This window comes from Hemicordylus capensis, chromosome 2 (genome assembly GCF_027244095.1).
Source record: "Hemicordylus capensis ecotype Gifberg chromosome 2, rHemCap1.1.pri, whole genome shotgun sequence".
NCBI classification, from domain to species: domain Eukaryota; kingdom Metazoa; phylum Chordata; class Lepidosauria; order Squamata; family Cordylidae; genus Hemicordylus; species Hemicordylus capensis.
The window spans coordinates 229,211,053-229,236,745 of record NC_069658.1 but is presented as its reverse complement, the minus strand read 5'-3'; the positions used below and the strand labels follow the sequence as shown (position 1 = coordinate 229,236,745).

Below are 25,693 nucleotides of genomic sequence, written 5' to 3'. Positions count from 1 at the left end.
AAAATCTGTGCTCAAGCAACACGTGTAGAAAAGAAGCAGCATTTTTCTGCGTGCCTTGCATCCACGTGCTCATATACAGCAAAGTTGTCTATGGTTTTGAGTAGGGATATGCCCGGAACCGCTCCTCCACGTTTGGGAGATGGCGAGGGTGTTCCATTAAAGGCAGGGGAGGGTGCACTTACCCCTCCCATCACATTTCCCCTGCTGGCGCTCCATTGCATCAAAGCCCCTCGGGCGGCAGACGAGTGCACATGCGCACGCGACGGGTGCACACATGCTTGGCACTTCTGGCCACTTCCAGCCGAGGACGGCAACGGGGCGGCAGGGAGGTACACTGCTGCCCTGAGGGGCTTTGATACAGTGGAGCACCAGCGGGGAAAATGTGGCGGGAGCGGTAAGTGCACCCTTCCCTGCACTTAAGGGAGCACCCCTGCCACCTCTGAAAGCCAAAACGGACCCGGTGGCTGAAATGTTTCAGAGGCTTCTATAATGGTCTCCAAAACGTTTCAGACTCAAGTCTAGTTGTGATGGCACTAGTACTTTGAATCAGAATTTAGAGACATCACTGACCTATAATTTCCCAGATCACCCCTGGATCCCTTTTTGAAAATCAGTGTTACATTTGCTACTTTCCAGTCCTCCGGTACAGAGCCTAATTGCAGCGATAAGTGACAGGGAGTAGTAGGGAGGTCGGCAATTTCACATTTGAGTTCTTTGAGTACTTTTGGATGGATGCTGTCCGGCCCTGGCGATTTGCTAGTTTTCCGTTTTTCCACACAGTTTAGAACATCATTTCTTGTCACTGCTATCTGACTCAGTTCAGCTCCATCCCCAAAAAGCCTGGTTCAGGGACAGGTATAGGCTCAGTATCCTCTGCTGTGAAGACGGATGCAAAGAACTCATTTAGCTTCTCTGCAACCTCCATATCCTCCTTAATAATCCCTTTCACCCCCTCATAGTCTAATGGTCCAACTGCTTCCCTGGCAGGTTTCCTGCATCTGATGTATTTAAAGAAGTTTTTGTTATTCCTCTTGATGCTTTTAGCAAAATGTTCCTCAAACTCTCTTTTCGCCTCCCTTATTGTCACCTTGCATTTATTTTGCCATAGTGTGTGTTCCTCCCCCCGCCCCCTCTTCATTTGGACAGGTCTTTCAATTTCGGAAGGAAGTCTTCTTCCCTTTTATGGCTTCCTTGACTTTACCTGTTAGCCATGCTGACATCCTCCTGGACTTAGTGGTACCTTTCCTCCTTTTGGGTATACAATCTAACTGGGCTTCTAGTACTGTGGTTTTGAGTAAACTCCATGCAATCTGGAGCGAAGTGACTCTCCTGATTTCCCCTTTCAGCTTTCTTTTCACCATACTCCTAATTTTGGAAAAGTTTCCTCTTCTGAAATTCCAACTGTCTATGTTAGACTTCTTTGGTGATTCTCTCCCCACATGTATGCTGAATTTGATTGCACTATGGTCACTGTTCCCTAAAGGGTTGATTACACTGACATCCCACACCAGGTCCTGGGTGCCACTCAGGATTAAGTCCAAGGTTGCCTTCTCTCTGGTTGGTTCCAAGACCAACTGTTCTAGGGCGTACTAGAAATTTGGCATATCTAGAAATTTGACCTCTTTGTCATGACCTGACTGTGAATTTACCCAGTCTATGTGTGGGTAATTGAAGTCACCCATTATTACTGCCCTGCCTCTCCTTGACACCTCCCTGATTTCCTGCTGCAACTCCCAGTCACTGTCAGTGTTTTGATCTGGAAGGAGATAGCACGTCCCCAGTAGCACATCTCCTTTCGGGCCTTGTATTGTCACCCACAGGATTTCCGTGGAGGATTCCAGTCCACCTAGGTTTTCTAGCTTGTTAGATTCTATGCCTTCTTTAACATACAGTGCTACTCCATCTCCAAGGTTCCCCTCCCTGTCCTTTCTATAGAGTTTATACCCAGGGATAACAGTGTCCCACTGGTTCTCACTGTTCCACCATGTTTCTGTTATGCCCACTATATCTATTTCTGTGTTCGCAACCAGTCACCGCAACTCACCTATCTTGGCTTGGAGGCTTCTGGCATTGGCATATAAGCACCTATATGCGGAATCTCTCCCCTGATGTATGCTATTCTTTTGACTCTGACCTGCTGGCACAGCCTTCTGTCTGCTCTTTATGTGGTTCTGCTCTGTCCTCTTCTGTTTTATCTGAATTCTTTGCACCCTCGCACTTTAAAGGATGGCCTTTGCCAAACTGGATACTGTCTAGCTCCCATTGGCTATTCCCCAGGTGTCGTTTTAAAAGCTGCTCTGCAACCTTTTTGATTTTAAGCGCCAGCATTCTGGTTCCATCTTGGTTCAGGTGCAGCCCATCCCTTTTGTGCAGGCCTTGCTTGCCCCAAAATGTATCCCAGTGTCTCACAAATCTAAACCCCTCCTCCTGGCACCAACATCTCATCCATGCATTAAAGCCCCTCAGCTCTGCCTATCTCGCTGAACCTGTTGTGGAACAGGTAGGATTTCTGAGAATGCTACCTTGGGGGTCCTGGATGTCAGTATGCTACCTATCAGCCTAAATTTAGCTTCCAGGACCTCCCAACTACATTTCCCCACATCATTGGTGCTATCTCCTCCCCAGCACTGCCTAACAGTCTATCTAGATGCCCTCTTTATGTACACAGAGGCATGACTCCTTTTAATTCCTTGAGCAAACTCCCTAAATGTGGGCTATTTCTCAGATTTTTCAGCACATGCCTATTGCACCTGGGGATGAGAAGGGGGTGTTTGTGTTTTGGAGCAGTAGCCTTATAATGAACTACAGAAGAGTTTTGGAAGTAAGTGGAATGATATTGCCCCCCAACATTCTGGGTACTCATTTTACCGACCTCGGAAGGATGGAAGGCTGAGTCAACCTTGAGCCCCTGGTCAGGATCGAACTTGCAACCTTCTGGTTACAGGACGGCAGTTTTACCACTGCGCCACCAGGGGCTCAGGATGCTAGACTAGATGGGCCTTGGGCCTGATCCAGCAGGGCTGTTCTTATGTTCTCTCAATCCAGCTTTCCTCACAGGATTGTTGTGAGTATAAAAATAACCATGGTGAAAGATCAGGATATATATGTACAAATAAACGTCCCACCCTGCCTGAAATGGCATAGTTCAGAAGACTGTAGCAATGTTCCTTCTGATTCAGCCCCCAGGGTTCCCTAGATCCCAGCTAAGGGGTATTCAGGGCAGTGCCGGCTTTAAAAAGTATATGTCCGACCAGGGTTCCAGGCTTGGGGAAGCAGCAGCATCACTTAGGGGGCAGCAGGCATTCCTTGCACAGTTGAAGGGGTCTTTTTCATTTTGTGCATAGAATCACTAGTCCTGGATGTTTCCACAGTGGGGCTTTAATTCAGTCTTTGCATTTGCTACACCTGCCCCATGAATGCAAAAACTCCTTTGGCTAGAAAATAAGAAACCCAAGTTCTTCATAACCAAGTCATAAACCAAGCAGGAGGGTGGTGGGTGGGAGATTGGCCAGATATAGGGTTGCCAATTGTCCCTCATTATGCAGGATGTTCCTCATTTCAGGGACATAGGTGGAACTGGGGGGGCAGGCAGGGCACGTGTCCTAGGTGCCACTGAGTAGGGGGTGCCACGCCAGTTCCTGCCACCCCACTGCCCACCTGCCCAGCTCCAGGGCCCCTCAGCCACTTGCCTCCAGCTCCGGCCTAGGATCGGCAACGAGGCCTAGGATGAGAGCAGCCTGCAAACTGCAGAACTTTCTCTCCCCGCCTCTCAGCTGATCGGCAGGTGGGTGGGGCTTCCAGGGAGGCCTCTGAGTAGGCCTCCCTGAAGCCTGAACTCGGCAGGCCAAGCAAGCCAGGAAGGAGGAGGCAGGCAGAGTTCTGCAGCAGACCCTCTGCCCAGACCAACCAGCACAGCTTTTGCCAGGTAGGCTGTGAATTCCTTTTTGTGGTTGCACGCCCCCCCCCCCCCATATATAGGGATCTGCTTGCCATAGGGCTTTGCTATGGGGGGGAGGAGACTGAGAAGTGTCTGAATATTTAATTTAAAACAGACTGAAAAATTTGCTGGCTTTAAAAACAAAAACTATCTAAAAAGGCCTATAAGTGGCTTGTTTCATGGCAGAAAATTACAAAAACTTCTGGAACAATCATATTTTATTTATGTATTTATTTTCATTCATTCATTCATAAATGCACTTATGTTCAAGTTGTTTTGCAACCCAGAAGGTCTGAGAACTGTGAAGCATGTGTTGTGCTTTTATTTTATTTTATTTTATTTTATTTTATTTATTTTTCTTGTGTGTGAACTGCTCTCCAATAACTTGCAGGGACTTCAGGGTGCATCTGGCCAACATGTGAATGCAGCACCTCCATTCCAGAGGAGATGTGTGTTAAAGAGTTTTAAAAGCCTTGTGTGAAAAACCTCCCGGAATCAAACTTTACTGAATTTGTTCAGAATTCTGAAAAAACAAACATAGGCTCACCCTGCATGATTGAAAGTCTCCTTTGCTAATCTGCAGCGAGGGGGCCATTTTAATACTTAGCGTTTCTACACTGTGTTCTAGGCATTAAAAGTAGCACAAATATATAGTACTCAATGTATATCACTATATACTGTGAAGTGTGTGTGTGTGTGTGTGTGTGTGTGTGTGTATTCAGTGAAATGTATTTCCAGGCAGCATACTTATTTTGAAATATCAGACGTAAATCCTTGGGGGCCTTGGGTGTGTGGAGGCCCTGGACTTTGAGGGGCTGGGGGCCCATTTTAAAATCTCATCTTGGCGCATTCTAACCTTGCTATGCCCCTGGCAGTCACTACACATGGGTTTCTGCACAACACCTGCACAGAAGAAACTTCCATGTAGAAAATGTGTCTCTTGTAAATTGACCCTGAATTTTCCATCCATGACTGGGATATCTGAGAGTTAGAGTCAATAATAAAAGAACAGCACCCTGCTTGTGACAGGAATGGGCAAATTACAATGATTTCTTAGTCTGGCAGGGGCTGGTTTTGGCCCTGGCAGAACTTGGCTGTCTGCTCCTGTTGCAAATGCCTCTGTCTAGTGTGGCAAACTAATGTGTCCTCCTCCCTCTTGGTGTCAAAGTAAGCACTGGTGTGGTGAATGCACATATACCCCATCATGAGCCAACAGTCATCATAAGACAAAGGCTGGCAGGAATCATTCACTGGTTTATAGACCCACCACCACCACCACCACCTTCTTCTTCTTCCCCTATTTTGCTAGTGGCTATTTGGGCAGGTGATCCTCTAGGACAAAGTCATGTTTTTTAAAAAGAATGAGATGAGACAGAGAAAATGACACTTGAAATCCTCGCATAACTCCTGACTGTTGTTCTAAGTCTTTTACAGAGATGGCTCATGTTTTCAGGTTTGGATCAGCAACCATGTCTAGATGGTGCAGTGTTCCTTTTAACAGAGATTTCCAGATATTGTTGACTACAAGTCCCATCATTCCTGTTTGGACAGGGGCGCAATTTCAGTGCTTGCCCTAGGCGCTATTTTCCCTCTGTTCAGGGATGAAATGTTGGTCCTTATTGGAACAGCATTTGATTTGTCCCTCATTTATTCAATAGCATATAATTCAGTTACATATATGTCAATGACACTCAGGCTCTTGATTACCACTGCATACACCTCCCAGCCCCCACAAACTTGTGTCCCTCATACTGGCAATGAAATGTTGTCAACCCTAGCCAGATATGTGGGAGCTGGGGATACAAGGTAGAAGGAAGGGGAGCAGCTGGATGATTTTAATAAACCACCAAAAAGGACTGTGAAATCAGGATCAAGGCCAGCTCTAGGCATAACTGTGGGAAATCCTTGGAGAAGTCCCAATTGTTGAATCCGGAGTGAGGAGTTCTTCTGTGTAAAAGGCTTTCCCCCCCTTCTCCTTGGCCTCTCATTATTCTGCTCCCTCTTGCAGGAATGGAGGAGTCTCTTTCGCTAACAGGGAAATATCAGTCTAAGGCAGTGTTTCTCAAACTTTTTGGAGTCAAGGACCGCTAAATTCTTCGTGCAGAGTTTCAAGGACCGCTACATTCTTCATGTGCAGTTTCCCGGACCAGCAGTTAGTAAAGGGGTTTCAAGTCTGTCTATCTATCTATCTATCTATCTATCTATCTATCTATCTGTCTGTCTGTCTGTCTATCTATCTATCAGACTTCTATACTGCCCAAAACTTGCATCTCTGGGCAGTTTAGAATGAAAATAATATAAGCATTAAAATAATTAAATTTGGAATCTTTTGCAAACATGGAATATTAGGGGTTCTTAACCTTGGGTCCCTCAGTTAAACTCCCATAACCCCCAGCAACAATGGCATTTGGCCATTATGGCTGGGGATTATGGGAGTAGAAGTCCACCAACGTCTGGGTACCCAAGGTTGAGAACCCCTGAATCTAAAAGCCTGGGTGAACAAATTTGTCTCCAGTATGTCTGGAGTGGAGGTGCTTGTGATTACTCAGTGGAGAGGGGATGTTGGGCCATTAGAAAAATTCAAAAGCTACATGGGGCCAATGAAAACAACATACAAGCAAGCCCCACTGATGCAAGAGGGAAACAGCGTTCCCGCTCAAGGCGCCTCGATCACAACAGGCAGCTGGGTTTCAATCAACCAACCTTTGGCTGCAAACAATGAGCATGCAAGAACCAGCAGCCCTTCAAGTGGCGCCCCCTGCCATACTTTTTCCTCCATGCCCCCGCATTGCATACAGTTTGAAGCTGTAAAGATAGGGAATAAGATAGCTGTAGGAAGATCTCAGCAGCACGTGGAGGCAAGGCACAAGAAGGGTCCCATGCCTCTGTGATACTCTTCCTCTTCCGTGCCATGTGCAAAATTGAGGAAGTGAGTGCCTTGATTTCAGTTGGGGGGGGTTGACTCCCAGTCAGGGACCGGCACTCAACCCTTCGGGGACCGGCAGCGGTCCAGGGACCGGTGGTTGAGAAACACTGGTCTAAGGGTTAAGCTAAGAGAGGCGAGATTGCTAGAGAGTCCCCTTGAAACTTGCAGCTGGGACTGGGAAGCTTTCCTTCCGACCTCTTCTCAGCCCGGGAAAGGAGGCTTCGGACCCCCCCATGAGCAGCCGCCTGCCCCGCCACGGCAAGGGAGGGAGACGGGTGAGTGCAAAGGCTGGACGCGGGGAGACGATGCGGGGAAGGGAAGCAGAAGTTGGAGGTGGTGGTGATGGGGAGAAATTAAATGTGGCCCCCTAATTCCTCCCTCCTCGCCGGGAAGGCTGCAAGGGGAAGCGTGTGATTTCGTCTCCCAGGGAAGCTTTTCGTTTTTATCGTTGTATACTTAAGTGTTTTTAGGTGCTGTAAAATAAATACTGGTATTAGTTTAGTCAGATTTTATATTGTTAGTCGCCCTGGGATTCTTTCTCTCTTTGAAAGAGAAGCATATGCATTTCCTCATTAAATAAATACGGTGTTGTCAGTTTGGGCAACTGAGTGATCATTGCAAGGACAATGTCTTTTTTTAAGCCAAACTTTGGGTTACGGCCCATTTGACCCACGAGTATACCCCTTAGGTTGCAGCGACGCCCCCATCAAGGAGCTTGTTCCCTTGCTCTGCTAAGCCGCCCGCAACCAGATCCTGACAAGAGATCCCAAGGAAGCGTCTCTTCTGAATCTGGATGCACTGACTCAGTACAGTTAGAAACTGGTTTCCTTCTTCATTTTGGGATGAAGGAGGCTGGGTGGGGATTTGGGGGAAGTGATGGAGGAAAAGGTCAGAGAGGCAGTTCCTGGTGGGCAGCAGGGTGGCCCAATTTCTCCCCAGTGCAAGACTAGGAGGCAGCCACAGATTGTCAGGGCAGAGGACTCAGAAGTGAAAGGGAGGGGTTGCTACATTCACGCCCCGCCCCCGGGAGGTGGCCCAGGCAACTGACCCACTCAGGGGTTGTTCCCTGACACCCACACTGGGGACCCTCTTTTTCTCCCCCCCCCCCCCGCCTCCCGCTGCTCATCCTGAAGACCGCATCAGTACATCTCTCTGCAGAGAAGTTCCCCTTGAATTCAGGAGCATTTTGGAAACGTGCAAAACAGGGGCATAACGAGGCTGGAGTTGGCCCAGAGACAAAATTTTAAAATGGGCCCCTCGCTGATACACACACACACTTCACATTTGACTTGCCTTTGGGGGCCCCCTCGAGGCGTGGGGGCCCCCAGGCAGACGCCTCCCCTTGCCTAATGGTAGTTACGCCCCTGGTGCAAAAGCCCCGTTCATAAGTGATGTTCAGAGCACACAGTAGTACAGTTCCTGTTCCCAGGTTTGCTTTTACAATGAATGCTTATACGGTTCTTCTTCGCACACCTTACATAAAGCTTCACACATGTACAATGCAACCTCGGGCTTTTTAAAAATGTGCAACCACACAGAATAAATAACTTCATTATGATCAGAGATCAAATGTAAGCACAACAAATTATACAACATTCAGAGAAGAAATATATTATACAATCAGAGGCGCACCTAGGTAACTTTGGCGCCTGGACCGCCCCTGCCACGAGCCGCCACCAACCCGGCGCAAGCCCCCCCAAAACCTACTTTTGGGGGCCTCCTGCCTTGCTGAACTTCTGTGGGTTTTTGTTTTTGTTTTAAATTTCTGCCACCACACGGTTGAGGGGTGGCTGCTGGGGTGTGTGTGAGCCGAGCAGTCCTTCTCTCCCCCACAACCCCCTGGCGGCAGCTGGAGCAACATAGGGGCTGTCTGTTCAGCCCAGCATCTCTTGCTAACTGTGAGGCACGCCGGTGCAGTTGAGAGAGATCATCTCAAGCATCAGGCACGCCTCGCAGTTAGCAAGAGATGCTGGCTGAATAGACAGGCCCAGCGTTGCTCCAGCTGCTGCCACTGCTGGGGTTGGCAGGGAGAGAAGGACTGCTCAACTCACACACACCCCTGGCAGCCATCCCTCAGCCATGTGGTGGCTGAAATTTAAAAAAAACAAAACACGGAGGTTCAGTGCGGCGGGGTAAACGCGGAGTGGCCATTTGGAGGCCACGGACCAGGGCCCCAAGGTCTGGGGGTTAAAGAGCCTCTGTATACAATACACCAACAAAGCAAACATGTTATGGTAAGATCTAAAGGGTAGAAGTTAATTGTTGGCAGATCTTAACAGCGGCTGCACAAAATTTAGCAACCTTGTGGTAGAAGATTTCTTGTCTGCAAGGAGAAGTATGTGATAAAATTCATCAGTTTGGCTGGGGTAATGTAGTACCAAGGGAGTAATTAGACTACGTCGACTGTCATTATAAAAGGAACAGTATAGCAACACATGGTGGACAGATTCAACCTCACCCAAACCACAAGGGCAGATCCTATTGGCCAAGGGAATTTTCAGAAATTTCCCATAGAAAACTGCCAATGGTAAGGCATCATATCTTGCTCTGAGGAACACTCTCTGATGGTTGGATAGAGAGTGTAACTATAAATAACTGGCAGGTTCCTGGCTGAGATTGCTAAGGTGCCCTCTCGTGGTCTGCAGAATGACATCTAGGTCATTTTGATACCCGATGTCCAAGATCCTCTGTTTGAGGATCTTCTTGGCTTGATTATACCCTAATAATGACAGAAAACCACATAGAAAACCAAACAGAAAATTTGCTGTTCCAGTTGGGGAGGTTGTCAAGGATGGGAAAGGGAAAAACGTTTTCTAAAATAATATTTGTGCTGCTGAAAAATTCAAGTCATGCAGAAGTTGTATTATGCTAGATGATGTAAAAATGGTTGATAACAATGAGATGAGTCAAGTTGACTGGTCCAAGCTCCTCTAGGGCCCCAGACTCTGATCAAGTGTCCCCATATATGTATAGGCATTCATTTAAAAAATAGCCCTGGAGAGCTGCTCTTGAAGTAGCTGCATGAATTGTCTTCTTTGCTAAGCAGGGTCCACTCTGGTTTGCATTTGAATGGGAGACTACACATGTGAGCACTGTAAGATATTCCCCTCAGGGGATGGGGACGCTCTGGGAACAGCACCTGCATGCTTGGATGCAGAAGGTTCCAAGTTCACTTGCTGGTATCTCTAAGACAGAACTGAAAGAAACTGCTGCCTGCAACCTAGAAGAAGCCACTGCTGGTCTGTATCGATAATACTAAGCTAGATGAACCAACAGTCTGATGGTATATGGCAGCTTCCTATGTTCCCAGAGGGAAACATTTCTAGGAAAAATAGCGCCTAGGGCAGGCACTGAAATTGCGCCCCTGTCCAAACCATTTTTTTTTTAAAGCCAAGTTTTCAACTTCTAAAATTCAAAATTACTGATGGACTCTGAAGATATCTTACTGCCACTGCTCGTAGACTTAACACCACAGGCGAGAGCCAAAAACTGACTGTCTTGCACCAAAAGCTCAAACCTCTGGCAAGCCCCAAGGCAAATATACCTGTAGAGAGGACAGAAACAAACACTCTCTCAGACGCTGACCCAGCTGTTCCTATATATCCTCACATATACCCAACTGCTACTCCTTACAGAGCCTTTACCAAGGAATCTCCTCTGCAATAGTGCTGATAAATTCCTAATCCCAATGATTCAGTTAAATCCCACTCCATGGAGGCTCCTAAATGTTATGGACTGTGACTTGAAGCAATATGTTAGTGCACAGAAAAAATGAAATGCACAAGCATGTATTGTAGCAGCATGTGTGTGAATTGCACTGTGTGTAATTCTATTCTATGTGTGTGAATTGCACTGACAACATTGTGCATTTCTGAATTTTCCTTTAAAAAGCCCTGGTGCAATGTCTGTATAGGGTTAAATAATATATGCTGAATAAGGTGGGCAGAAAAAGGTGCTGCTCTTCTCAGAGGTGGTTCAAATGAGGGCAGAGAGCGCGAGTGGGGAGAGATGTTAGGGATGGGTCAGTGGATGGAAAGGGCCAAATCATTTGACTCTCAGCCTCTTGTAGATTTGCTGTGTGTCCCCAAATTGAAGGATCCTCTTCCCGATCCCTGATACTCCTTGACTCTTGGTGTCTGCAGAGAAAAAGCCCAGTCACTAGCTGGACTGATCCACTTTTGCCTCTGAAATTTCTTGCCCCAAAGTATCATCATTTGCACACAGCGTAATGTCTTGGCTTAACATCCACCCATTTGGCAATCTCTTCTCTAAAGATGGAGGCTATGGAAGAGAATGACTCAGGTGGCCCACAAGCAGAAAGCAGCTCTGATGCAGCTGAGGTTAGGAGCACAGAAGAAGGATTTGTCCAGAAAAGCCTGTGTGCCGACAACACCAGCTCAGATGCACAGTGCCAGCACTTCAGGCAGTTCCACTACCAGCAGGCCAAGGGGCCCCGAGAGGTTTGCAGCCGACTCCACAACCTTTGCCATCAGTGGCTGAAGCCAGAAAGACACACGAAAGCTCAGATGCTGGACCTGGTGATCCTGGAGCAGTTCCTGAACATCCTGCCCCCAGAGATGGAGAGCTGGATCAGAGAGTGTGGAGCAGAGACCAGTTCCCAGGCAGTGGCCCTAGCAGAAGGTTTCCTCCTGAGCCAGGCAGAGGACAAGAGGCAGGAAGAGCAACAGGTGAGTGCTTCTCTTTCATATCGGTAGCCCCAAGGGAAATGTTCCAGGAAAGTTGTCTGTTGTCCTAAGTTGTGAGTTTTTTTAACTGCATCATATTTTATTAAGGGTGATTAGAAATATCTCATCTGCTGTTTAAAAATTCATACAGCAGCTGATGAAATTAGTAGAAACAGAATGAGCAGCTGGTGAAAGAGTGTTTCGTCACTCGAAGAAGATAAATGCAAGGGTTTCCAAATATTCCCCCAAGAGACGCATACCATAATTTGCATTTATTTAAAAGTCCCAACCCCATTCCCCACCTCCAGTTCTCTACCTGAACCAATTCTTATTCTTAAAGCAGTTTATATCACACCTTTTGATGAAGAATCCATAAGGAATGTTATATGCACATTTTATTCATTGCAACAGAGGATTAGCAAAAAGCTGTCAAGACAGAAACCCAATAGTCTCAGCTAACTGAGCAGGAAAACCTTGGACCAGCATCAGCCATTTTCCTTTTAAACTTGGGTGCTTCCCAAAGCCCTCTGGTGGGGGAAATTGCTTTTGTCTTGTTCCCTAAAGCTAGTGAATGCGGAGCTGAACTTCCGAGTACATAAATTCCATCATCTTGGTGCCCCTCCTGAGAAGATCTTGTCCCAAGTTCCTCAGATTTTACAGGAACATTAATCCGTGTCATCAATGAAGCTCTCAATAGAGGTTTGCTATGGTGTCCCTTGATGTTAACTCCTTCCTAAAAACTGCCCATATTTTCTCTCTGGGGTTTTCTGTGCTTTCAGGTGGGGGGTCTGACAGCAGAAGTGGCTAATGACCTCTCCGAGGCAGAGGAGGCTCCATTGGACACCGGAGAAAAGCCACCCTTCAGGTGGATGGTGCAGGAGGGTGACCGAGGTGCCAGACTGTTGCGTAAGGACTGGTGGCATCTATTTCATCTTGGCCTCTTTCTGTCTTTATATGAAATTATGGGCTGATTTCCTGTTGCTCTTTAGCTTGTGCAGGGGAAAGCATTTGTCTCTCCAGGCTCTTCAACCAATTTACAACTCTTGAAGACTTTATGTCTAAAGCAGCACTTTCAGTTATGCCCAGAAGCTTAGGAGAGAAGCCGTCCTTGCAGTAGCGAGCATGAATTGTCCCCTTTGCTAAGAAGGGCTCACCTTGGTTTGCATTTAGATGTGAATGCTGTCTGCTGTAAGATATTCCCCTTGAGGCATGGTGCTGTAACTCAGTGGCAGAACATCTGTTTGCATGCAGAAGGGCCCAGATTCAGTCCTTGGCAGCATCTACAGGTAGGGCCTTGAAAACCTTTGACTAAAATCTTGTTTTGATGTGATTTTTTTATTATTATTACGATTTGCCCCAAGCGGCGGCGTTCTGGAGGGTTGGGATGTACAGGTGAAACTCGGAAAATTAGAATATCGTGCAAAAGTCCATTAATTTCAGTAATGCAAATTAAAAGGTGAAACTGATATATGAGACAGACGCATTACATGCAAAGCGAGGTAAGTCAAGCCTTAATTTGTTATAATTGTGATGATCATGGCGTACAGCTCATGAAAACCCCAAATCCACAATCCCAGAAAATTAGAATATTACATGGAACCAAGAAGACAAGGATTGAAGAAAAGAACAATATCGGACCTCTGAAAAGTATACAGTATACTGTGCTTGTTGGCCAGCAAACTCGCCTGACCTGACCCCATAGAGAATCTATGGGGCATTGCCAAGAGAAGGATGAGAGACATGAGACCAAACAATGCAGAATTGCTGAAGGCCGCTAATGAAGCATCCTGGTCTTCCATAATACCTCATCAGTGCCACAGGCTGATAGCATCCATGCCACGCCGCATTGAGGCAGTAATTGCTGCAAAAGGGGCCCAAACCAAGTACTAAATACATATGCATGCTTATACTTTTCAGAGGTCCGATATTGTTCTATTCTTCAATCCTTGTCTTCTTGGTTCCATGTAATATTCTAATTTTCTGAGATTGTGGATTTGGGGTTTTCATGAGCTGTACGCCATGATCATCACAATTATAACAAATTAAGGCTTGACTTATCTCGCTTTGCATGTAATGCGTCTGTCTCATATATCAGTTTCACCTTTTAATTTGCATTACTGAAATTAATGGACTTTTGCACTATATTCTAATTTTCCGAGTTTCACCTGTAGGTATTTTAAATAAAGCAAATCCATTAAAATCAGGCTGAAATAAGATACAGAATCAGCAAGATAAGCCAAACACAGTAAATGCTTTAAGAAGCAGAGAGATTTCCACTGGACGAGATCTCTCCAAGCAAACCCTAATGACTAAGGGTATCCCTGTGTAAGAAAAGGACTCCTAGGCTATGCAGGTCCCTGGATCACGTGGTGGTTTAATGGCAAGAAGCTCTTTGGACTTGGCCAGGCAGCTAACAGAGTACAACATCTTCCCTCCTCCCTTGTTGCTCTACTAGGCATTGGAAAGACCCCGGGGCCTCCTTCCAGGCCTTCTCTTCTCGGTGGTGAAAGGGATGTGGTTGCCACGCCATCACCGGAACAGGTAAGAGAACGAAGGATGAGTGGGGGAGATGGGTGTAAGATAGCCCTGGGTGCTTTTCTCCCCTGCCTATTTTCCCTTGCTTTTGCCAAAGTTGCCATTAGGAAGGCTTTGGGTGGCACTGCCAAATCTCTGGGTCCAGCAGATGGACTCCATTGAGTATCTGTCTGGATTCTTGCATGACCTATGATGAGAAACAATTTTCTAATTTTCAGGGTCGGGTGACCTTGGGAGAGGTGGCTGTGTACTTCACAGAGGAGGAATGGGCTCTGCTGGATGCTGCCCAAAGGGCTCTGCACAAGGAAGTAATGGAGGAGAATTCTGGGCATCTGGCCTCTCTGGGTAAGGCTCCCTCCTTGTCCTTGGCTGCTAGATAGAGAAAGCAGCAATTGTTCATGCATCTCAATGTACACCCAGGATGTCAGTGAGGATGATACTGGCTGCTCCATATTCCTTGGATGATCAATTAATTTACTCTTAAAAAGTGCAATTGCTATTCCAGTGAAAGTCCACAACTTGTCTTCTGAGCTGATGACATTGCTGCAGCTGCCAGGCAGCAGATCTAGAGGTGTTGGAAGTTGCTTCCTTGCTCTTCTGTGCAGGCAACAGGATGGTCTAGGACAGGCGTGGGCAAACCTGGCCCTTCTGCTGTTTTTGGACCACAATGCCTATCATCCCTAGCCCCAATTGTGGTTGTGGGTGCTGGGAGTTGTGGTCCAGAAAGAGCTGGAGGGCCAAGTTTCCCCAACCTGGGTCTAAGAGGAACTGTCCTGGGTTGGAGCACTATTAACAAACAAACAAACAAACAAACAAACAAACAAACAGTACTACAAAAATGGTTCCCTGTCCACAAAAGGCTCACAGTCTCAACACTCACATGCACATACTCTCGTGATATGAAGAACAAAATCACCCTTTCTTTCCTTCAGTCATTTGATGACAATAAGGTCGTGTAAAAGATGCCTTTAGTGCCCAAGCTATGCGCCTGAAACCCAGTGTTTTAATATAAACCCAGTGTTTTAATATATAATATATATGGGCTGAGCACAGAGCATCTGCGCCTCCGCCGGCCCACTTCTCCCCCCGCCCCATTTCTCCCGCCCCCGCAGTTCTCCTGCGCAGTTTCTCCTGCGCAGTTTCTAGCTGGTGGGCTGGCCGGAAAGCCGGCCCCCACCTCTTCCCACCCATCAATTCCCGGCGGCTGGTTCAGTCTGCCGCTGCCGCCTGTTGCTCCTGGCGGCAAATCCGGCCCACCTCCGCCTGCTTCCGCCTCTGCCTGCTCCCAGCCCGCTTCTTCACCTGCCTGCAGTTTCTGGCTGGTGAGCTGGCCAGCGTCACCTCCCGCCCGCCCGCCAATTCCCGGCTTCCGAGCTGGCCCACCGCCGCCTGCTCTCAGCGGCAGGCCCACCAGCAGCCGCATCCCTATTTTCTCCCCGTCCCGTCGCTAATCGGCAGCTGCTCGCGAACTCTCAGAAGAGCTGCCACGCATGGGATTAGCGAAGGGTATGCCTTGGAGAAATAAATGTATAGCTATTTCCAGATTTGTTTAAGATAATTAGCTATCTAGATTGGCTCTCTACTCCTCAAAGGTAAGGAACTGAGAAGGAATTGAGAGGTTAACTGTATATCTGAGTGAGAGTAACAATAGATCAAATAAGAAGAATGAAATAGGTTCTAGGTGACAGGAGTTCTCTATTCAAGGAGGATTGGAATGCTGGCCCATTTCTCTAGCTCTGAGTCCTGTCTAGGCATGGGGAATCTTAGGACCCAAAAGTGGAACTCCAGATACAGAGTTAGGTTGCTCTTAGCGCCTCACTGGGCTCTTTTGTAAGTCTGGTGATTCTCCTTGAAATGACTTGTCGTTCAAGTCGTTTGCAAACAGTCCTGTTTGGGTGTTTCACGGTTTGTTGTGTTTAATTAATTCAATTTCTATACCGCCTTCCAAAATGGCTGAGGGCAGTTTACAGATAAATTATTATTATTATTTATGTTCTATAACTGCCTTCCAGTGGTGGCTGCTGGTTACTGAAGCGGGGAGGGTGAGGGTGGGGAGGGGAGGGGTGGGGGGAACAGAGGCTGAGGGCAGGAGAGAAGAGAGACTAATCATAATATCATGTGGTCTTCATAGTTCGAAGTATTTCAAGGGGGCCTTGAAGGAGCACCCACTGTTTTTCATTCTTGTAATTCATTTTAGGACATCCCAGTTATTAATCCCTTAGGGCTCTTCCATCCCACCCCACTCCTTTCCGGAAACATAAAGCACCCCACTGAGTGCCAGTGCAAACACTTTTCCACAGTAGGAAATGTGCAATTAACTCCTTGCAGCCAGGCAGGCCTGAGGCCGAGAGAGGGTTTGGGGTCCAGGGGCACTCCCAAGCTCCTGGTATGTGTTCAAATTTTTCTTAAAAACATCCAGGGAAAGGGAGGCTCTAATTTTGTTAGGAAGCGTGTTCCAAAGTCCCAGGGCAACCCTCCAAAAGGCCTGGTTTTGAGTCGCCACCAGCTGAGCTGATGGCAACCGCAACAGGGAGCCGAACTCCCCTGATGATCTTAATAGGCAGTGGGGTTCACGAAGAAGAAGAAGAAGAAGAAGAAGAAGAAGAAGAAGAAGGAATTCCCTTCAATACCTTGCACCCAAGATGTTCAGTGCTTTAGAGGTAATAACCAGCACATATTGGCAGTCAGTGTAGTTCTTTCAAAATGAGTGTGATTTGATCTCTCTGGATAACCCTGGAGAGGAGTCCAGTTTCTGGACTACGTACAAAGGTAGCCCAACGTAGAGCACGTTGCAGTAGTCAAGGATATTGCCAGCATATGCACTGCGGTTGTAAGGTCGTTTATCTCCAGAAATGGACGCAGCTGGTGTATCAGGCAAAGCTGGTAGAAAGCCCTCCTGGCCACTCAGGAGCGGAGCCAGGCTGGCGGTGGCCCATGTGCGGCTGCTGCCGCAGCCCCCTGGCCCTACCCCCTGCCTCCAACGTCAGACGCACCCAGCTAGCTATGCCCCTGCGTCTGACATCAGACGCAGGGGTGTGGTCTCCCTTCTAAACAAGGCTGTGCGGTCCTATTTGACTTGCGCTACCTTAAAGGCAGGGAGAGCTGTTCCGGCCATGCTACCAATGCAGTGCGGGCCAATCTCTCTCCTAAATGGGGCCCTGTTTGGAAGGGAGATCGTTCGGCCCCGCTGTGTTGGCAGCGGGACCAGGAGCTGCTCTCCCTACGTTTAAAGCAGGGAGAGTCACTCCAGCCGCGCTGCCAATGCCGATTTCGGTTCCAAACGAGGCCACGCGGCCTCATTTGGGACCGAAATAACACCCCTGCGTCTGATGTCAGACATGGGGGCATGTCTGGGGCCACGCTCACGGCCCCTGATTGGGCGCGGCCTGGGTTCTTTGAACCCGTTTGCCCAATGGTGGCTCCGCCCCTGTGGCCACTGCCTCGGCCTGAGAAACCAATTATTCATTTCCAAGTATTCTACAATCGGGTGTAGCTAACATTGAGTGGATGGGTTCAAAGAATCTGGGGGCCCCAGCTCCACCCCTTCCTATTTTCTTCATTCTCTCCCTCTCTCCGAGGGGCCATCATGGAGAGGGGCAAACATGGGCCCCATCTCCCCTAGCTCTGCCCCTGCTTACAATTCTATGATTCCTAACAACTTTATGCTAAAGACTGACTCAGGCTGGCTTAAGGAGGTCAACCCTTGGGCCAGCCAGGCACAGAGTACTTGCGAAGTGTTGACCACAGCAGGGGCGCCCGACAGCACTTTGCGTTACGATGGAGAGCTGAGGTCTAGAATGGCCTTTTCCTTAGCCTTTTCTCCCTTATTCATGGATGTTGAGGCAAGGTGGTGTCTAGAGGTGAAGGGGTCCTTCTCCTCCCCTCCCCTCCTACGGGTCTCTGGTCTATCCCTCCCAGTCCTTATTGGTTGTCATCCCCCTGGACAGCCATGGTTAGGCTGGACTGGGCTGGAGTAGGCTGAACCTCTATAGGCAGGGTCACTGATGTCTAGAGTCCTTTGATGTGCCCCCTCTATCTGGACTAGGGATGTGTGAGCCGGCCGGCATAGAAACTGACTTGCCATCAAGCCGGCCCAGTTTGGGTGGTCCGAAGTTGAACCACTTTTTTTACATCCTTTAAATGAAGCTCTGCTGCGGCAGATACTCGGGAGGAGGGCAGCGAGGGCTCCACCCCACCACCCTCCCAACTGATACTCTAGGCTGGCTGTGGCCCTGTTTTGGCCTCTGCACATGTGCGCAGAGGCCTGAATAGGGCTGCAGCCAGCCCGGACTATCAGATGGGTGGGTGGCAGGGCAGTTGGAGGAGTCCTTGCCTCCTCCCGAGTATCCGCAGCCACTGCAGCATCCCTTAAATGATGTAATTTTAGCTTAACCATTTCGTCCACCAGTGGAACAGTTGAAGGACCTCCTGCTGCTGCCTCCCCAATATCCGCCGCCATGGCAACCACACCGGCAGGGCTTTGTTTAAAAGGTTTTGAAAAAGTGTTCCCCCTCCCCCACCGCTTCAACATTTTTAACGGGAAAGCCTTCATAGGCTAGGAGATCCCCTGTATTTATAAAGGGAAATCCTAGCTGGATTCTCCTTTACAGGTATCCCCCCACCCACCCAAGCCAGTCCCAATAAAATACAAATTATAACAAAATAGTAAGGCTAAGACCACAATAATTTAAAATTTAAAACAATGTTAAAAACTCTCAAAATAGCATCTAATTAAAAGCCTGGGTGAGCAGATGTGTCTTGACTGCCTTTGTAAAAGTTATCAGAGATGACGAGGCTCTTGTTTTGGCAGGGAGCACATTCCAGAGCCTTGGGGCAGCAAAAGAGAAGGCCCATCCCTGAGTAGACACCAGACGAGTTGATGGCAACTCTCAGCAAAACTCTCCAGATGATCTCAATGGGCAGTGGGGTTCATAGCGAAGAAGACATTCTCTTAAATACCCAGGGCCTAAGCTATTTAGGGCTTTATAGCATCATCATCAATTTTATTATGGCCATTGGCCAGCAGAAATAGGAATAACAAATAGGGCTTTATAGGTTATAACCAGCACCTTGTATTTTGCCCAGAAACCTATCGGCAGCCAGTGTAGCTCTCTCAGTACTGAAGTGATATGGTCTCTCCAAGATGACCCAGAAACCAACCTGGGTGCCGCATTCTGGACCTACGGCAGTTTCCGGACTACATACAAAGGCAGCCCCACATAATTTCACTTCTCTGTCTTTTGGTTCTTGTTTTCACTGTGTCAGCATGAAGGTTGGGTTTCCCCTTCTGTGCCTCTGGTACGCATCCAACTGTTGCTTGGCCACCTCTCCACAAGCACTCCATGACTCTGCAATTTCACCCGTGTCTCTGCTTTGCAGCCTGTCACCTTGGCTGCCTAGCAAGCGGAACCCAGAAGCTAATATTGCTCTCTAATTTCTGTGTTAAGCAACTGCCCAGCAGGCCATGCAGCCTTGACCAGAGAGCTTAGAGAGTGGGCAGTAGGCCTTGCACTTAACCCTTGACCACAGAGTTCACAGGGCCTTGGCCTAAACAGGGAGACTGGCCTGTAATTATCCATTGCTAAGGGGTCAAGGGAAGGCTTCTTAAGGAGTGGTCTAACCATTGCCTCCTTCGGACAAGAAGGCACCCTACCCTCCCTCAGCAGTGCATTTATGATATTAACCAGGCCACCTCCAATGATCTCCCTGCTTGATAAAAGCAGCCAAGTCGGGCAAGGATCCAGAGAACAGGTGGTAGGCCGCACCGCCCCAAACAGCTTGTCCACATCCTCAGGAGTCACAGATTGAAACTGATCCAGTCTAATACTGCAAGAGGGATCGCTGGACACCTGCTCCATAGACCTTGCAGAAGCAGTGGAGTCCAAGTTGGTCCGAATACAGGAGATCTTGTTCGCAGCTTGCCCTAACACAGGGAGGAGGGGCTGAAGCTAGCTCCCTTTCTCTTCAGAGAAAATGGCTGGCTCTCTCTTTCAGCTGATTAATCTGCAAGTTTCCTTTCTTAACAAGGGCATTCATTAGCTTGGGGGGCACAGCGCCCCCTGCCCTTACTGAGCAGCCCCCCATGCTGCTTTCTTAGAAATCATGTAAGTCATGTTATGTACCACCCAGACCCATTTGGATGGAGCAGTATATACATGTAATAAATAAAGAAAGTGAGTAAGTTGAGCAGGTTCTTGATAGAAACTGAGTCTCTCAAGTTCTTATTTGTCAATGTTAATACAATACCATTGCGAGGAACACAAAACAGTGTGGACCTGAACTGGAGCTTTGTGCCTCCTGCAATCTCCTGACAAAGCTTTGGGCTAATCTAAATAGTGAATTGAAAAGGCATCTAACCAAAGGCAGATTGTGGGACACTGTGCTGGGACTGGAAAAGACACAGTTGCTCTTCCCCTGCTCTATACAAAAGAGCCACCACTGGACAAGGAGCTCTTTGCCCAGTTAGCTGAGATCCCAGCCCTTTGTGGTGACCAAGAATGAAGTTTCTGGCTCCTCCTCCGACCTCGTCTTCCTTCTAGCAAGCTGGTGTTGCAGACCAGGCCCGATTGGTATACCAAATATGCTCATTAGCTAGTATACAAAATCAGGTCTGGCTTCAAGTTCTTTTATATGGTGACCCATGTTGGATCTGGGCGCAAGGAAGAAAGGAGATGTAAACCACTCAAACAGGATTCAATGGGCTTTATTGAATATAAAAGGCTTAGCAACAATCTAGCAAAGCAGAAAGCAGAATACTCTATTAATATTAGCAACAGTATTTAAATGGAACATTCCAGCCATCACCAATATTCCACCCAGTGTTCCTAACTAAATATGTGTGTGCACTTAAATCTTCCTAGAGCCTAGTACAGTTTTAGATACAGGCAGAAAAGACGGGGAGGGAGAAGGAAGGCTGGGGGCTGACATGGTTTTTGGGTAATTAGTAGAGGAAAGGGGGGAAAGAGAAGGGAGTGGGGAAAAAGATGAAGGGAATTCCCAAGATGAAGGGAATTCATATGACAGGTAATAGCATATTACCAGGATCCGAGGCTGGAGAGAGACGAATCACTTCAGCTGAAGCAGTGAGGCGCTGGCGGAGACAGGAGTTGTGCAGTTGCTTCAGGTCATAGCTGAGAGCTCCATGGCTGGGGAGCCTTGACTTCTCACTGCGCAGTGAGAGTCATAGCCTCTGAGCACGGGCAGAGTTCCTGCTTAGCCCCACGGCTGGGCAGCAAAACTCTGGGATCTTGTGAGCAGCTTTGCTGTAGGCAAAGATTGCTAACTCTCTGTCTCAAAAAGCCTCATAGTGATTTTCTGTTTGATCTATACAAATCTCATCTTTTCCTGGGTTCCCCAGAAGGGGTGACAAAACTGTTACTTTCAGGGCAATGTCTTTTAATCACTCAGGATATTGGCCAGTTCAGAGAATTCTGAATCTCATCTTCTGAAATCTGTGCACTCAGGAGGGGGGGGGGGAGCAAGTGTTAGTGGAAAGACTAAATCTACAGGTGTTCTCCCAGGATGGAATTTCTATAGACAGCAACTGAGTAATCCCCCTTGGGGCATGGCAGAGCCAATCACTGACAATGATTAGCATAGATTTCTTCCACAGACATTATCTGATCGTGAGTTACATTTTAGCATATTGATTAGCTCAAGCCCAGCCTTTGTGTTATCTTAAGTATCCAGTTTCACAATGCAATGCTGGAATGTCTCACCCAGAGGCCGAGCAGGCATTTCACCCAGAGTTCAGGTGTGATTTCATCTCTTAATATAAAAATGAAATCAGACACAGGCCTATATTCCAGGCCTATATTCCACAAACTTCTGAGTGGTGCAATACACTGGGCAAGCAGCATTTGCATTCTCCCACTAGACTGATCCTTCTGGTCCTGGTCTGTAACGACTGCTGATTGGTCCAATCCCTGGGAAGACATTAGGACATCTTTCCATGTTGTCTCTTCAATTCATAGGGCTGAAGGGAGAAAGGTGGGTATCTGAACTCTGGGTCTCCTAACTCCTAACTGGGAAGAGTGTATGCAGTGTCAGGCCTTATTGAGCAACCTAACCTATGAATTTGCCATTGGTCCATCTTGCCCCATAGTGTCTCTTTTGATTGACAGGGGCCTTCCAGTCTTCCAGGGCTCTTCCCAGCCCTGCTATTTAAGCTCTTTCAACTGGAGATGTTGAGTACTGAAACTGACAGTTGATGCATTCAACATTCGATGCCCTATGTAGCCTCAGCTGGTTTTTAACCACATCCAGTAGAGGCTGTTTAATTTGTGGCAGGGTCTGCCTCTGCTTTACATCTCCTATGTCCTGTTGTAGAGTAGTTAATGGGCGTTTGCTCCCTGCTATGAGGCTATGTTTAACTATGTTTAACCCAAGGTTTCTCTCATTCTTGTAGGTAATGAGAGAGAAAGTGAAATGCTGTCTAGAAAACCTGAAGAAAATTGGAAGGAGAGAGAGAAATGCATTGTTCCCAAAGGATACAACATGCATGAAATTCATGTCCTGAAAGAAAGTCACAATGAAAACAGAAGGAATAAGATCCCTCTGCATGTAAAAATCTTAACTTCTAAACCAAACCATCGCATGGATCAAAGAATCCACACAGGAGAGAAGCCATTTAAATGCTCAGAGTGTGGAAAGAGTTTCAAGCAGAGGACAGGTTTAACTAGACATCAAAGAATCCACACAGGGGTGAAACCCTATCAATGTTTAGTGTGTGGAAAGAGCTTCAACCAGAGCACACATCTTGCCAAGCATCAAAGAATCCACACAAGAGTGAAACCCTATCAGTGCTCGGTGTGTGGGGAGAGCTTCACCCAGAATGCAAATCTTGCTGTGCATCAAAGAATACACTCAGGGGTAAAACCATTTCAGTGCTCAGTGTGTGGAAAGAGCTTCAACCACAGCACAAATCTTGCTGTGCATCAAAGAATTCACACAGGAATGAAACCATATCAGTGCTCAGTGTGTGGAAAGAGCTTCACCCAGAGCGCACACCTTTCTATGCATCAAAGAATCCACACAGGGGATAAACCATATCTGGGCTCAGTTTGTGGAAAGAACTTCAACCAAAGCACAGGCCTTAGTTGCAGTGAAAGAATCCACACAGGAGAGAAGCCTTTTAAATGCTCAGAGTGTGGAAAGAGCTTCAACCGGAGCACACATCTTAGGAGGCATCAATTAATCCACACAGGAGAGAAGCCATATCATTGCTCAGTGTGTGGAAAGAGCTTCAACCAGAGCACTCATCTTGCTGTGCACCAAAAAATCCACACAAGTGGGAAACCCTATCAGTGCTCTGTGTGTGGAAAGAGCTTCAGCCAGAGCACAGATCTTATGAGGCATCAAATAATCCACACAGCAGAGAAGCCATTTAAATGCTCAGAGTGTGGTAAGAGCTTCAGCCAGAGCACTGATCTTCGGAGGCATCAGACAATCCACACAGGAGAAAAGCCGCATCGTTGCTCAGTGTGTGGAAAGAGCTTCAACCAGGGCGCACATCTTGCTAAGCATAAAATAATCCACACAAGACTTAAATCCTATCAGTGCTCTGTGTGCGGAAAGAGCTTCAGCCAGAGCACAGATCTTGCTGTGCATCAAAGAGACCACACAGGGGAGAAGCCATTTAAATGCTCAGAGTGTGGAAAGAGCTTCATTCAGAGCTCAGATCTTAGGAGGCATCAGATAATCCATACAGGAGAGAAGCCATATCATTGCTCAATGTGTGCAAAGAGCTTCAACCACAGCACAAATTTTGCTGTGCATCAAAGAATCCACACAGGTGTGAAACCATATCAGTGCTCCGTGTGTGGAAAGAGATTCAACCGGAGCACACATCTTGCTGCGCATCAAAGAATTCACACAGAGGAGAAACCATATCATTGCTCAGTTTGTGGAATCAACTTCAACCAGAGCACAAATCTTGATAAACATCAAAGAAGCCACACAGGGATAAAACCATATCAGTGTTCAGTGTGTGGAAAGAGCTTCAGCCAGAGCTCAATATTTTCTTCTCATCAAAGAATCCACACAGCAATGAAATCATACCAATGCTCCATTTGTGGGAAAATATTCAACAAGAGTTCTAACCTTTCTCGCCATGAAAGAATCCACACAAGAGAAAAACCATAATACTGCTTAGTGTGCAGAAAGAGCCTCAGGACAGCCTCACACCTTACTAGTCATTAAAGAATGCATTCCTGAAGACAAACCATGTAAATACCTGCTGTGTGGAAAGGGGTTTAGCCAGAGTATAGACCCTATTTGACATTTTAAAAGCCATATGGGTTACTGCCCGCTTGACGAGGTCATCTGAGGGGGCTCTGCTCTGGGTGCCGACAATGAGGGAGGCTCAGGTGTCGTGCATGCGGGACAGGGCCTTCTCTGTTGCTGCCCCCAGACTCTGGAATGCACCTCAAGCCTTAATGGACATCTAAGAATTCACCAAGGATAGAAACCATTTCATTGCAGAGGATGTGTGATGAGAAACGAGGCCCAAACCTCTTCTTTTTGTAAATAAGATTGTATGTGTAAATTGCCTTGCTAGTCTCTATATTAAGAAAGCTGGTAGGGTTAAAAGTGCGTAGCTGCTGTTCTGTAGTTTCAGTTTTGAGGATGAAGCAATGTATTGGCTTGATTTTGGAGAGAAAGGGGGGTTTGATTTCATTGGTCATGGTTTGAAAAATAGAGGGAATTTGAGTTCTGCTGATTGGGTTGTTTAAAAAATGTTGAGGAATAGATTTTGAGGCTGCATACGAGGCAAGCCAAGTTACAGCAAAAGCTGAGGTAACTGCAGAGGACTCTGAGTTAGGGATCAGTGTTAGATAGAACAGTTGGATGCGTTTATTCCAACCATTTTATTTCTTCCTTTATGCTCTTACAGTAACTGCTGGGGCTTTTTTTCATGTTGTTCTGTACAAATAAACCAATGCTAGATTGAGCATTTTCTCCCAAAGTGACATTTCTTGTTGTCTAGAATTTCTAGAAGCTTCTGTCTGCCTCCACACACCTAAATCCTTTCCATTCTACTCATTTTTTAAAAAAAAATCACTGAAAAGGTTGAAGGGCTTGTTCAGTAGACTCAGCCTGAAAAAAGAAAAGTCTACTTGTTGACAGCTGTTAAGCATAGATATCACAGGGCTGGTGGGATCTGTAATTCCTCCAAATGAGGTGTCACAGCGATGGGGTAAGCAACTCCGACACAAATGTGGAAAGAGGTTGAGTGGAGCACAGAGCTTATGCATGCATAAAAACATTTATGGGAGAGTTCTAGACTAGAACTGGGGAAACTGGGTTGAAATCCTCATTCAGCAAGTCTCTACTTCAGTGCCTAGCTGTGACACTTCTGTGAAACTGTAACTGGGAGAACCATGCCCGCAATTCTTCCTTGGAGGAAGTTATAGATAAATGTGTGATAAATTAAAAATGCCCATCTTGATCACATGTCATTTACTGAGCTGTTGCAAACAGAGTGAAATAAAGTTGCACAATTTCACACATTCTGTGCACTTCATCTGTCTCAACTCCAATTCCAGGTATTCAGCTTTCCCCCCTCCCCTGATGAAAAGGCCCTCTGCATGTGCACAAAGGCACTTCTTT

At 47.1% G+C, this 25,693-nt stretch overlaps 1 protein-coding gene across 2 annotated transcripts; it reads left to right on the top strand.

Moving 5' to 3' along the window:
• The first annotated feature begins 2,987 nt into the window (after positions 1-2,987).
• On the top strand, positions 2,988-25,049 carry LOC128341623 (zinc finger protein 271-like). 2 transcript variants are annotated; one of them, XM_053287977.1, is made up of 6 exons: positions 2,988-3,064; positions 11,138-11,551; positions 12,328-12,454; positions 14,004-14,089; positions 14,302-14,428; positions 22,491-25,049. In XM_053287977.1, exons 1-6 carry the CDS (start codon positions 3,029-3,031, stop codon positions 24,224-24,226), a joined length of 2,526 nt encoding a protein of 841 aa, XP_053143952.1. In that variant the 5' UTR covers positions 2,988-3,028; the 3' UTR covers positions 24,227-25,049. The 2 variants fall into 2 exon arrangements, with proteins under 2 accessions (XP_053143952.1, XP_053143951.1); XM_053287976.1 differs by lacking the exon at positions 2,988-3,064 and adding an exon at positions 5,670-7,138.
• The last annotated feature ends 644 nt before the right edge of the window (positions 25,050-25,693 follow it).